General features: G+C 46.6%; 1 protein-coding gene across 1 annotated transcript in view; it reads left to right on the top strand.

Moving 5' to 3' along the window:
* Positions 1 to 10,513, top strand: part of LOC127005275 (uncharacterized) — a 51,186-nt gene extending 40,673 nt beyond the window's left edge. The window contains exons 14-21 of the mRNA XM_050874069.1: positions 1,110 to 1,313; positions 2,106 to 2,213; positions 3,166 to 3,537; positions 4,292 to 4,436; positions 4,776 to 4,831; positions 5,286 to 5,451; positions 5,547 to 5,554; positions 6,713 to 10,513. Coding sequence (XP_050730026.1) covers positions 1,110 to 1,313; positions 2,106 to 2,213; positions 3,166 to 3,537; positions 4,292 to 4,436; positions 4,776 to 4,831; positions 5,286 to 5,451; positions 5,547 to 5,554; positions 6,713 to 7,879 — 2,226 coding nt within the window. The 3' untranslated portion in view covers positions 7,880 to 10,513. The remainder of the gene's footprint in view (positions 1 to 1,109; positions 1,314 to 2,105; positions 2,214 to 3,165; positions 3,538 to 4,291; positions 4,437 to 4,775; positions 4,832 to 5,285; positions 5,452 to 5,546; positions 5,555 to 6,712) is intronic.
* The last annotated feature ends 2,467 nt before the right edge of the window (positions 10,514 to 12,980 follow it).

The raw sequence follows: 12,980 nt of genomic DNA, 5'->3' as shown, positions 1-12,980 counted from the left end.
CGTCACAATACAAAGCACGAGAGAGAGAGAGAGAGAGAGAGAGAGAGAGAGAGAGAGAGAGAGAGAGAGAGAGAGAGAGAGAGAGAGAGAGACTATAAATCACTGCTCCCTCACTTTTATTCTCCCTCCTCATTGATCTTCTTCCTCTTCCTCCTCCTCCTCTTCCTCCTCCTCCTCCTCCTCCTCCTCTTAATTGCTTTCCTTCCCTCCAGTTTACTTTGTACTTAACTTCCTCTTTATATTTTTTTTTCTCTCTTCCTTCTCCTCCTCTTCCTCCTCTTCCTCCTCCTCCTCTTTTTCTCTCTCCCCTCCCTTCCTTCGCTTATTCATTACGCAACTTGTTTTTCTACCTCCTTCTCTCCCTCCCTTTTTTTCTTTATATCTATCTATCTATCTATCTATCTATCTATCTATCTATCTATCTATCTTTCCTTCCTTCCTTCCTTCCCTGACTCATTCATTCTCCTTCCCTCATATCGACAATACCAGGAAGTGTGTGTGTGTGTGTGTGTGTGTGTGTGTGTGTGTGTGTGTGTGTGTGTGTGTGTGTGTGTGTGTGTGTGTGTGTGTGTGTCCATCTCCACTCATACCCTTCACTTCGCTTCCCTTCCCTTTTCTTCCTTTGCCTTCCCTTCTCATCCTATCCCATCCCATCTCATTCCCGTCCTTTCTTTTCCCTTCTTTTCACTTTCCTTTCCTTCCCTTTCTTTCCCTTCCCTTTTCCGTCCTTTCCCTTCCCTTCCTTTAACTTACCTTTCCTCCCCTTCTTTCCCTGTCCTTTCCTTTCCTTCCCTTTCTTTCCCTTCCCTTTTCCGTCCTTTCCCTTCCCTTCCTTTTCCTTCCCTTTCCTCCCCTTCTTTCCCTGTCCTTTCCTTTCCTTCCTTATTCTTCCCCCTTCTCTTTCCTTCCCTTTCCTTTCCTTTCCTTCCCTTTTCTTCCCTCCCTTCCCTTCCTTGTCCTTTCCTTCCTTCCTTTTTACCAATCCTCCTCCCTCCCTCCTTCTTTCCTCCCATTCCCTCCCTTTCCTTCATCCTTCCCTTTCCTTCCTTTCTACCAATCTTCCTCCTTTTCTACCACCACCATCATCACCACCACCTCTCCCCCTTCAGGAAAAGATTGACGGGGTTCACGAGGCGGCGGGTAAGGGGGACACTCACGCCCTCAAGAGACTGACCAAGGACAACCCCCGCCTGGCGCTGTCCCGGGGCGTGGATGGAGCCCTGCCCCTACACATGGCCGCCGCCGCCTCCAGTACCCAGACCTGCAAGCACCTACTCAACTTGTACCCACCTGCGCTTCACATTCAAGACCAGGTGAGGTTAGGTATGGTTAGGTTAGGTTAGGTATGGTTAGGTTAGGTTAGGTTAGGTATGGTTAGGTTAGGTTAGGTTAGGTTAGGTTAGGTTAGGTTAGGTTAGGTTAGGTATGGTTAGGTTAGGTTAGGTTAGGTTAGGTTAGGTTAGGTTAGGTTAGGATAAGTTAGGTTAGGTATGGTTAGGTTAGGTTAGGTTAGGTTAGGTTAGGTTAGGTTAGGTTAGGTTAGGTTAAGTGAGGTGAGGGTTTTTTTAGTGAAGGAAGCAGCTCAAAGGCAAAACAAATGAAAAATATAAAAAAAAAAGACCCTTAAGTACTGCTCCCATAAAGAAAACAGATTAGATAAGACCACGTGAGATTAGGTAAGGTTAGGTTAGGTTAGGTAAGGTTAGGATGGGTTAGGTCAGGTCAAGTGATGTGAGGTGAAATTAAGTTAGGTGAGGTTAGGTTTGAATAGAAGAGGTAAGATTAGATTAGGTTATGTTAGATTAAGTGAGGGTTAGGTATGAAAGAGAGGGAGAGTCCGGAGAGGTAGAGTTAGGAGAGGTTAAGTCTGTAAAGAAAGGAAGGGGAAGGAGGAAGAGGATGGTTTAAGTGTGTAAATGGAATAAGAAACGTTTGGTGAGTGTGTTGGAGGTCAGAAACGTTTAGTGTGAAGGAACGAGAAAAAAAAAAACGTTGACACCCATATCGGAAGCTCCTCCTCCTCCTCCTCCTCCTACTACTACTACTACTACTACTACTACTACTATAACTAACCCAATGTCCACTTTCTCCCCCCGCCCTCTCAGAACGGCAAGACGCCCCTTCACTACGCCGGCCTGTCCACGCAGCCGGGGGCGCGGGGCACGTATGAAATGCTGGTGCGGGAGGGGGCGAGCGCGGCGCAGGAGGACCAGGTGAGTGGGGGATAGGGGCCTGGTGGGGGGGAGGGGAGGGGGGGGCCTATGTATGTGTTGATGATGATGATGATGATGATGATGATGATGATGATTATTACGAGTGTTTTGAATGATGAATCTAATTGTTTTTTTTGTTTTTTTTACCTTCTACCTCCTCCTCTTCTTCTTCCTCTTTCTCATCACATTCCTCCTCCTCCTTTCCCTCCTCCTACGTTCTCCTCTTCTTCACTGTTCCTCTTCTTCCATCTCTTTCTCTTCATATTCCTTCTCCTCCTTTCCCTTCCCTACCTTCTCCTCTTCTATTCATCCCTCTTCTTCCTCCTCCTCTTTCTCTTCACACTCCTCCTCCTCCGTTCGCCTCTTCTTCACTGTTCCTCTTCTTCCATCTCTTTCTCTTCATATTCCTTCTCCTCCTTTCCCTTCCCTACCTTCTCCTCTTCTATTCATTCCTCTTCTTCCTCCTCCTCTTTCTCTTCACATTCCTCCTCCTCCTTTCCCTCCTCCTACGTTCTCCTCTTCTTCACTGTTCCTCTTCTTCCATCTCTTTCTCTTCATATTCCTTCTCCTCCTTTCCCTTCCCTACCTTCTCCTCTTCTATTCATTCCTCTTCTTCCTCCTCCTCTTTCTCTTCACACTCCTTCTCCTCCTTTCCCTCCTACATTCTCCTCTTCTATTCATTCCTCTTCTTCGCTGTTCCTCTTCTTCCTCCTCTTTCTCTTCACGCTCCTTCTCTCCTTTCCCTCCTCCTACCTTCTCTTCTATTCATTCCTCTTCTTCTCTGCTCCTCTTTCTCCTTCCTTTTCACATTCCATTTCCTTTCCCTCCTTTTCTTCTCATTATTGCTCCTTCCTCCTCCTCCTCCTCCTCCTCCTATTCCTCACCCATATCCCAACACACTCCCGCTAATAACACATCTCTCTCCACCACCACCACCACCACCACCACACAGGACGGCAACACACCAGAAGACTACCGAGAGAGCGTCCGCGAAGCCGCCAAAAACAAACGACGAAAATCACGCGGAGAGGCAGTAGTAGGCGGGGCAGCAGTGGCAGCAGGAGGCGCAGCACTAGCAGGAGCAGCAGCATCCAGGGGGCCATCTCGATCTCAGTCCAGAGGGAGAAATGAAGATGCTGAAGATGCTGGTGGTGATGATGATGGCGATGAGGAGGTGGCGAGGGCGATAAAGGCTGCTGAGGAGGATGACGATTATAGTCTCCTGACGGCCCTGGTTTTGGGAGGTCAAGGCGATAAGCTGAAGGGCAGGAAGTCGAAGAATGATGAGGTGAATGAGTTCCTGCAGCAGATTCCGGGACAGATGGTGAGTTGTTTGTTTTGTTTGTTGATGTTAGTGTTTTGATGCGTGTTTATGATTTTTTTTATAAGGGGGGTTGTAGTTTGTAAGTGTGGGGGAGAGGGGGTGCATTGCGTAAGTGGAAGGGAAAAACGGAAAGGGGAGAAAGCAAGAAAGAAAGAAGAAAGACGAAAGAAAATAAATGAAAAAGTAAGGTAAGAGAAAAGGAAGAAGCAAATGAGATAAAGAAAGCAGGAAGGAGGGAAGGAAGAAAGACGAAAGAAAAAATTAATGAAAAAAATAAGGTAAGAGAAAGGAAAGAAACAAATTCGATAACAAAGCACAAACGAATGAATGAGTGAATGAATGAATGGAATAGAAATGAATTGATTAAATGAAGAAAAGAAGACGGAGCACCCAATATAACATTACCCTTTCCTCTTCCTCCACCACCACCACCAACAACAACAACAACAAAACATCTACAACAACAACAACAACACCTCCACCACCACCACCACCAACAACAACAACAACAACAACAACACCTCCACCACCACCAACAACACCACCACCACCACCACCTCCACCACCACCACCAACAACAACACCACCAACACCAACAACAACAACACCACCACCTCCACCAACACCACCAACAACAACAAAAACACCTCCACCACCACCACCACCAACAACAACAACAACACCTCCACCACCAACAACACCACCGCCACCACCACCACCACCACCACCAACAACAACAACAACGCCACCGCAGGAGAGCCTCAAGGAGCTCCACGCCGCGGCTGAGGCGGGCGACACCAGGCGGGTCATGGGGCTGCTGGACTCCCGCAAGAAAGCCACCTTCACGGACCGCAACCGCTCCAACATCCTGCACAAGGCCGTCCTGCACGAGCACACAGGTGAGAACGACGAGCACAGGTAACACAGGTAGGCTAAGATGTTCACCAATTGGTACGCAGTTTCGAATTTGTACGCATAGTTAGACACACACACACACACACACACACACACACACACACAGACACACACACATGCAATGTATACTACTCTTACCAAACTTGAGTATAGATTTAGTGAGTACAGATTTAGTAACAAGAGACAGAGGTGGAGGACATTAGCAAAGGTCGTTGTCATACATTGGATTAAAATGATGACAAAAATAATGATGATGATGATGATAATGACCTACCTATTAACTTTACTTCCTTCCTTCCCTACCCCCTTCCCTCCCTAACAAGGCCCGCTGTACTTCGCGCTGAGGGAGGCGGGCGCTGACACCTCCGCTCCTGACGACGTGAGTGTGGTTGTGTGTCTGTGTGTGTGTGTGTGTGTGTGTGTGTGTGTGTGTGTGTGTGTGTGTGTGTGTGTGTGTATGGATGTATGGATGAATGGATGGATGGATGGATATGAATGTCTTTGTTCTATCATCCGTCTTTTTCTCTCTCTTTCTGTCTGTGGTTCTTTCTGTCTGTCTGTCTTTCTATAACTGTCCGTCTATCTCTGTATGTATGTATTTATATGTGTGTGTGTGTGTGTGTGTGTGTGTGTGTGTCTCTGTCTGTTTGTTTTTGTTTATCTGTCTGTCTATCCGCCTATCTATGAACACTTTGACCTAATAAATACACGATAGATACAAAACACACACACACACACACACACACACACACACCTTCCCTCCCAACCCCCTCCACAAACACATACCAAACCATCCCTTAACACACCTGAGTCTCATCCGTCCACACCTGCAGGACGGCTACACACCTGAAGACTACCTAGGCGACCCTGACCTGCTCTCGGAAGACACACTGAAGGGGCAACTGTCGGAGGGGCTTGCTGACGGAGGCGCAGAAGGAGGAGGAGGAGGAGGAGGAGGAGGAGACAGCAGAGGGCGACCTTATACAATGGGCAGCGAGGGTAAGTAGAAAGACCTTGATGTTTTTTTTTAACCTTCATTTTTACCTTAATTACTTTTTTACCTTAAGTCTCATTCACCTGCTGATTGGTCCAAGGTAGACAGGTGGGGGCTAATTAGTGTTTGTTACCTGTTTGTTGGTTTTGTTTGTTGTTTCTTTATAAATTGGTGGATTCTTGGACCAGTCAGTGTGTGTTTGTGTTTGTGTGTGTTTGAGTGTGTGTGTGTGTGTGTGTGTGTGTGTGTGTGTGTGTGTGTGTGTGTGTACCTGAGTAACGTTACAGAATAATATAGTTACGTACATACACACACATACATACATTCATACATAGGTATACATACATACACAAATACATACATACACACCGAGTTGTAGTAGTAGTAGTAGTAGTAAGTATGAGTGTAGTAGTAGTAACTTAAGTGTGTGTTATTATATCCAAGTATTATACATTACTATTAATACTATTCTTCGTGTTGTTTTACTATTTGCTTTATCCGCTTTGACCAATTTTGATGATGTGAAATAGTAATGACATTTGGAGGGAGGTGATGGTGGTGATGGTGAGGGTATGGTGGTGGTGGTGGTGGTGAGAGTATGGTGGTGGTGGTGGTGGTGGTGGTGATGATGGTGAGGGTATGGTGGTGGTGGTGGTGGTGGTGGAGGTGGTGGTGGAGGTGGTGGTGGTGCTGGTGGTGATGATGGTGAGGGTATGGTGATGGTGGTGGTGGTGGTGGTGGTGAGGGGGGGGAGGGTAGTCATTGAACAAGATCACGGAGTAAACATTCTCTGCTGAGTGTTATGTCCCTTCAGCACGCGGCTGTCTGTGTGTCTGTCTGTCTGTCTGTCTGTCTCTGTCACGCTGCGGCCGCTCAGCACCTCAGTTAATTATATAATATGAGTGGCGCAGCGGCTGTGTCACCTGGCCTACTCTTAACTCTACCTGTGTGTGTGTGTACCTGTGTGTCGGCGTGTTACGTGTTTGTACATACATACACACGTGCACACCATTACACCTTCACCTCACGTGCTGTTTATTTGTCTGTCTGTCTGTCTGTCATCCATTTAGCCTTCCTGTCTCAGTGTCCTGTCACTTCACCTTCCCCCGCGCCACGGCGCCCCGTCACGTGGTGGCCGGGTCGCGTCCCCTCACCCCGCCCCCCGGCACCTGGCGGAGGGCGAGGCGGCGGGGGCGCGAGGCACCCTCACGTGACCCGTGGTGGGGAGCCGCCCACTGCAGCACCTCACTGTTGTCGTCACACTAGGTGTTGATGCATGAAGCGCCCAGCCCCGCCCCGCCCCCCCTGACCGTCTGGCCGACAGCCCTCAGTTACTACGGGGGGGAGGAGGAGGGAATGGAGCGGCTGGCGGGGCCAGAGCTCGAGGCGCTGGAGCACGCCTACGCCAGGCTGCGCGCCGCCCAGAGCCGCTCGCTGCTCAAGAAGCACCTCACGCCCAAGGTGTTCCAGCGCCTCAAGCACCGCACCACCACCGCCGGCGCCTCGCTGCTCGACGTCATCCAGTCCGGCGTGGCCAACCTGGACTCCGGCGTGGGCCTCTACGCGCCCGACGCCGAGGCCTACACGCTCTTCAGGGACCTCTTCGAGCCCGTCATCGAGGAGTACCACGGCCTGGCGCCGGGCGAGATGCACCCCGGCATCAACATGGGCTCGCCCGACGCCCTCGGGGACCTCAACGAGTGGGGCCCCTACGTGGTGTCCACCAGGGTGCGCTGCGCCCGCTCCCTGGAGGCCTACCCGCTCAACCCGCTCATGACGCTGGAGCACTACGTGGAGCTGGAGCAGGACGCCGAGCGGGCCCTCGAGTACCTGGAGGGCGACCTGGCCGGCACCTACTACCCGCTGGGCAGCCTCTCACCACAGCAGCAGCAGGAACTGCTGGACGCCCACCTGCTGTTCAAGCAGGGTGACCGCTTCCTGGAGGCGGCGGGCGCGTGCCGCTTCTGGCCCGAGGGCCGCGGCATCTTCCTCAACCCAGAGCGCACGCTGGCGGTGTGGGTCAACGAGGAGGACCACCTGCGCATCATCTCCATTGAGGACGGCGGTGACCTGGGCCGCGTCTACGGCCGCTTCATGCGCGCCCTCGCCGCCCTGTCAGCGCGCCTCCACTTCTCCGTGTCACCGCGCCTCGGCTTCCTCAACTTCTGCCCCACCAACCTGGGCACCGCCATCCGTGCCTCCGTCCACGTCCGCCTGCCCGAGCTGGGCCGCGACCGCCGCCGCCTGGAGGACGCCGCCGCCCAATACCACCTGCAGGTCCGCGGCACCTCAGGCGAGCACTCCGAGGCCGAGGACTCCGTCTTCGACATCTCCAACCGCCGCCGCCTCGGCCTGACGGAGATCGAGGCGCTGGAGGAGATGTACGACGGCGTGACGGAGATCATCCTGCTGGAGCGGAGCCTGGAGCACTAGTGGCGGCGCCCTCGGCACCCCACGCGCGGCGGCCGGGCGTATCCCAACGAAGGCGTGTGAGGCCCAAGGCTTCGGCGGCGCCCCTGAGCAGTACACACACGCCACACCCACACGGTCGTCTCCGCGACACAACACCTGGACCAACCCGCGGCCCCTGACGCGGCACACACCCAGACACACGCTGCCCCCTGCAGACTACCCTCGCCACAAGACTCCTGACCCGCCAGGCCCTCACCCACACAACAACAACAACAACAACAACAACAACAACAACAATAACCAGTCAGGGCAGCCATGTTACATAAAACGGTAAATTAACAAAACCAACGGAAACAAATCACTTTGAATGAACTAACAAAAAAAATAATAGAAAAAAACACTCCGGAACAAAACAATCAGTGAAGCAAACAAAAGTGGAGACGACTGTTGCATTAAAGAAAAAGAAGTACAAGCTTGATTATGAACTGTGCTCTCTCTCTCTCTCTCTCTCTCTCTCTCTCTCTCTCTCTCTCTCTCTCTCTCTCTCTCTCTCTCTCTCTCTCTCTCTCTCTCTCAGCCGCACCTATGTAGAAATGTAGAGCAGCCATAGACTAAGTACAATCATTACTATAATCATTACTATTATTATTACTAGTATTACCCACACCGTTAGTTAAGGAGCCTCAGCACTGACACAAAGGCACATGAACCAATACCTGTAGTGCACCTTTGGCCTGTCGGGAAGGGAGGGGACAGGTGTGATAAGAGAAGGCAGGTAGAAGTAGGTAGAGTGAGTGGGTGACTGTCGAGAGTGAAAGGGAGTGAAAGTTGTGAATACCTCTAAAAACAATCCTGGAATCAACCCTTCTAGGTGTTAATTTTTGCCTGATTGTATATGAGGAGAGAAAAGGTCAAGAGTGTGACGGTATGGCCAGTTGATAGGAATATAGGAGCGGCGAGTAGCGGGCTTTTTTTTTTGTACTCTTTTTATTGCCCTTGAGCCGTGTCCTCTGATATAAAAAAAATGGTTAAGGTATATATGTGACGGAACGAAAAGGCGAGGAATGAAGATGATGACTATTGGGGTGTTTGGTCCTGAAAGAAAAGGTCAAGAGTGAGACGGTATGGCCAGTTAATAGGTCCATGGTTAAGATATATATGTGAAGGAACGAAAAGGCGAGGAATGAGGATGATGATGATGATTGAGGCGTTTGGTTCTGGCGTCGCAACTGCAGGGTCACGTGGCGCCAAGAGGACTGAGGAAGTAAGGGAGAAAACTGTTGAATGAGGTACAGAGAGAGGAATGCAAATTGAGATGGCATGACAGGAGTGAGTTTTAATAAGAGAATCACAGAAGGATGAAGCGGATAATAACAGGCATATGAATTACAATATAGGAAAGCAAACTGAGATTACATGACAGGAATGAGGAAGTGAGGGAAAAAAATGTGAAATGAGATCCAGAGAGAGGAATGCAAATTGAGATGGCATGACAGGAGTAAGTTTTAATAAGAGAATCACGGACGACAGAAGTGGATAATTACAGGCATATGAATTACAATATAGGAAAGCAAACTGAGATTACATGACAGGAATGAGGAAGTGAGGGAAAAAAATGTGAAATGAGGTACGGAGAGAGGAATGCAAATTGAGATAGCATGACAGGAGTGAGTTTTAATAAGAGAATCACGGAAGACAGAAGTGGATAATAACAGGTATATGAATTACAAGAGCGAAAAGCGAACTGAGATAACATGACAGGACTGAGGAGTGATTAATTACGGGAGAGATGAAGAATAAGCAGAGGAAAGCGTCATAGTAATAGTAGGAAGAAGAGAGCAGGAAAGAGTTTAAGAGAAGCAGGAATGACCCAGAGGAGAGATAACGAAACATGGCTGGAGACTTCCGTAGGTTTCTGACAAGTGCCTCAAGAAAGTAAATGAAACACGGCTATAGATTTCCGTAGACTTTTTGCAGCTAAGAGAAGAGGATAGGAAGAGACATGACAACTGATAGAAAGGAAGTGGAAGGAGTTAACAAAAGAGAATGAATACTAGAATGAATGAAAGACTATCTGAATAAGAGAAAGAGATATTAGGTTAATGGACTAACAAAGCGAAGAATGAAAAGGAGAATGAAAAGGAGAATTAATGAAAGACTAATTGAGTAAGTGCTGTTAAGAGATAAGGATAGATTGTGCTTTTAACCTGATGATGATGATAATGATGATAGTGATGATGATTGTTAAAGATAAGTTATAAAAATGTGAGCGTCTAGCCCGTGTGTGTGTGTGTGTGTGTGTGTGTGTGTGTGTGTGTGTGTGTGTGTGTGTGTGTGTGTGTGTGTGTGTGTGTGCATTTGGTCAACAATACACAGAACTCTCCTAGTATTTACGCGTTTCTTTGTCCCTCACGCACACACACACACACACACACACACACACACACACACACACACACACACACACACACACACACACACACACACACGACGACGACAAAAAAAAATATAATAGCCTTGTCAAGATATAAAGTATGTAGCCGTGACAAGTGTGCAAAAAGAGACACGTAGCCACTTATTTAGATGGGTGTGATAAGCGGTCCACCACAGAAAAAAATAAGATAAAAAAGAGCAATAATAATGGACAATACGTGAGGCCATTAACCGAACCACTGGAGAGGAAAATAATATAGAAAAATAATTAAGAACAAAAAAAACACAGAGGAGAACGCTATAGAAAGAAATCAATAACAAAAAAAAATAAAAAAAAAGAAGAAAAAACACTAAAAGAAAAAAATCATGAACTAAATATGAAGAAAAAAAAAGGGAAGGAAAAAGGGAGGAAAGGGAAAAGGAGGAAGTAAAAAAATTAATAAAGAGCAAAAAATGAACACAATAAAAAAAGGGAAAAGGGGGAGAATCAGAAAAGATCAGAACAAAAATATAAACAAAAGAAGAAAGGAAGAAAGGAAGAGGAATAATCAAGAACAAAAAAAAGAATATAAGAAATGGAAAGAAAGAAAACAAAAAAAAAACTCACAACAAACACAACGAAAAGAAACTATAAAAAAAAAACATTACCACAAAACAAAATCCAAAAATAAAAACAATAAAATAACAAACGCAATAACTATATACAAACACCTCAAAAATATATAGACAAAAACTTCTATACTACCAGAAAACAAGAAGTACCTATATATAATGATAGCAATTAGTGTAAGAGTCAATTATATATGGAAATTATAGTGGTGGTGGTGGTGGTGGTGGTGATGGTGGTGGTGATGGTGATGAATGATAGTGAGTGATTATGGAAAAAGTAACAGTGGAGGTGATTTTGGTGATTATGATAGTGGTGGTGATGATGGTGGTGGTGATGGTGATGATTGATATTGATTATGGAAAAGTAACAGTGGTGGTAGTGATGGTGATTATGATAGTGGTGATGGTGATAGTGGTGGTGGTGATGGTGGTGGTGATGGTGATGATTGATATTGATTATGGAAAAGTAACAGTGGTGGTGATGGTGATTATGATAGTGGTGGTGGTGATGGTGGTGGTGATGGTGATGATTGATATTGATTATGGAAAAGTAATATATAGTGGAGGTAGTGATGGTGATTATGATAGTCGTGGTGATGGTGGTGGTGGTGATGGTGATGATTGATACTGATTATGGAAAAAGTAATATATAGTGGAGGTAGTGATGGTGATTATGATAGTGGTGGTGATGATGGTGGTGATGGTGGTGATATGTAAGGGTAAATAACACACTACTACACCTAACACCTGCCTTTACGAGCCCTAATTAATTAACAGGTACAGCTAATGACCCTAATTCACGGGTAGCATGACCCCACCCCTGAAACACCTGTACGCACACTGATGATTTCTTCCTTTTTTTATGAATTTTGCATTTACAAGCCCTAATTAATTAACAGGTGTGCAGCTGATGACCCACAGGTAGAATGACACCCCACCCCCCACCCTAGAACACCTGTACCCACACTGATGATTTCTTCCTATTTTTTTTTTGTTATTTTTTGTTATTAATTTATTTGATTACTCCTTCACACCTGATATATCTACCTTACCACACCTGTCTATACATATGTCCCCAAACACCTGTCCTCATACCTGCTTTCTGGACATTTAAATCCCACATCTGCCTTCTCCTTACACCTGGGATACCAATATTAACACACCTGTCCATGTATACCTGTCCATAACACCTATACCTGTCCCTAACACCTGTAATTAAATTCTCCAAACACTATGCACACCTGTCTTAACACACAAACATGCACACAAACAAACGCATTACTCCTTCACACCTGATATATCTACCTAAACACACCTGTCTATATATAACACACCTGTCTATACGTATGTCCCCAAACACCTGTCCTCATACCTGCTTCCCAGACCTTTAAATTGCACATCTGTCTCGTTTCCTTACACCTGGGATACCTATTTTAACCCACCTGTCCATCCATACCTGTCCCTAACATCTTAACACCTGTAATTAAAGTCTCCTAGCACCTTAATCACACCTGTCTTAACACAAACATACATACAAACACACCTAGCTCTACCTTTCCCTATAAGACCTCTGCAACACTTGACCTTAAAACACAAACACACAAACACAAACACAACCACATAAACAAACATTTTAATCATTTTTCTCTGTCTTTCTCATCTTAGTCATCATTTTCTCTCTCCATTTTATTCACCTTTCTCTGTTTTATTCATCTTTCCCTTTCTCTCATAACATAACATATATAACACTAATTCATAGCAACACAAAAACACAAAGAAAGAACAACACAACACAAAAAACGAATATAAACACAAAAAACGCAGCAAAACAAGGAAAAACAGACTGCAGGATCAAATTACGGAACAGAAAAAACAAAAGAGCAGCGGTTATGAAATCCTGGAACACACACACACACACACACACACACACACACACATTAACACACACGTAAGGGGAACACATTACAGGCTTAAGCAAAACATTTCGACGCAACACAGCCAGCTCTTCCCCAAACTAGTGTTACATGACGCTTCATATTATTATACTGAGAAAGAGAGAACAAAAGGGAGAATTATAGGC

Source organism: Eriocheir sinensis, chromosome 29, assembly GCF_024679095.1.
Source record: "Eriocheir sinensis breed Jianghai 21 chromosome 29, ASM2467909v1, whole genome shotgun sequence".
Classification (NCBI taxonomy): Eukaryota; Metazoa; Arthropoda; class Malacostraca; order Decapoda; family Varunidae; genus Eriocheir; species Eriocheir sinensis.
This window is presented reverse-complemented; position numbering and strand designations above follow the sequence as displayed.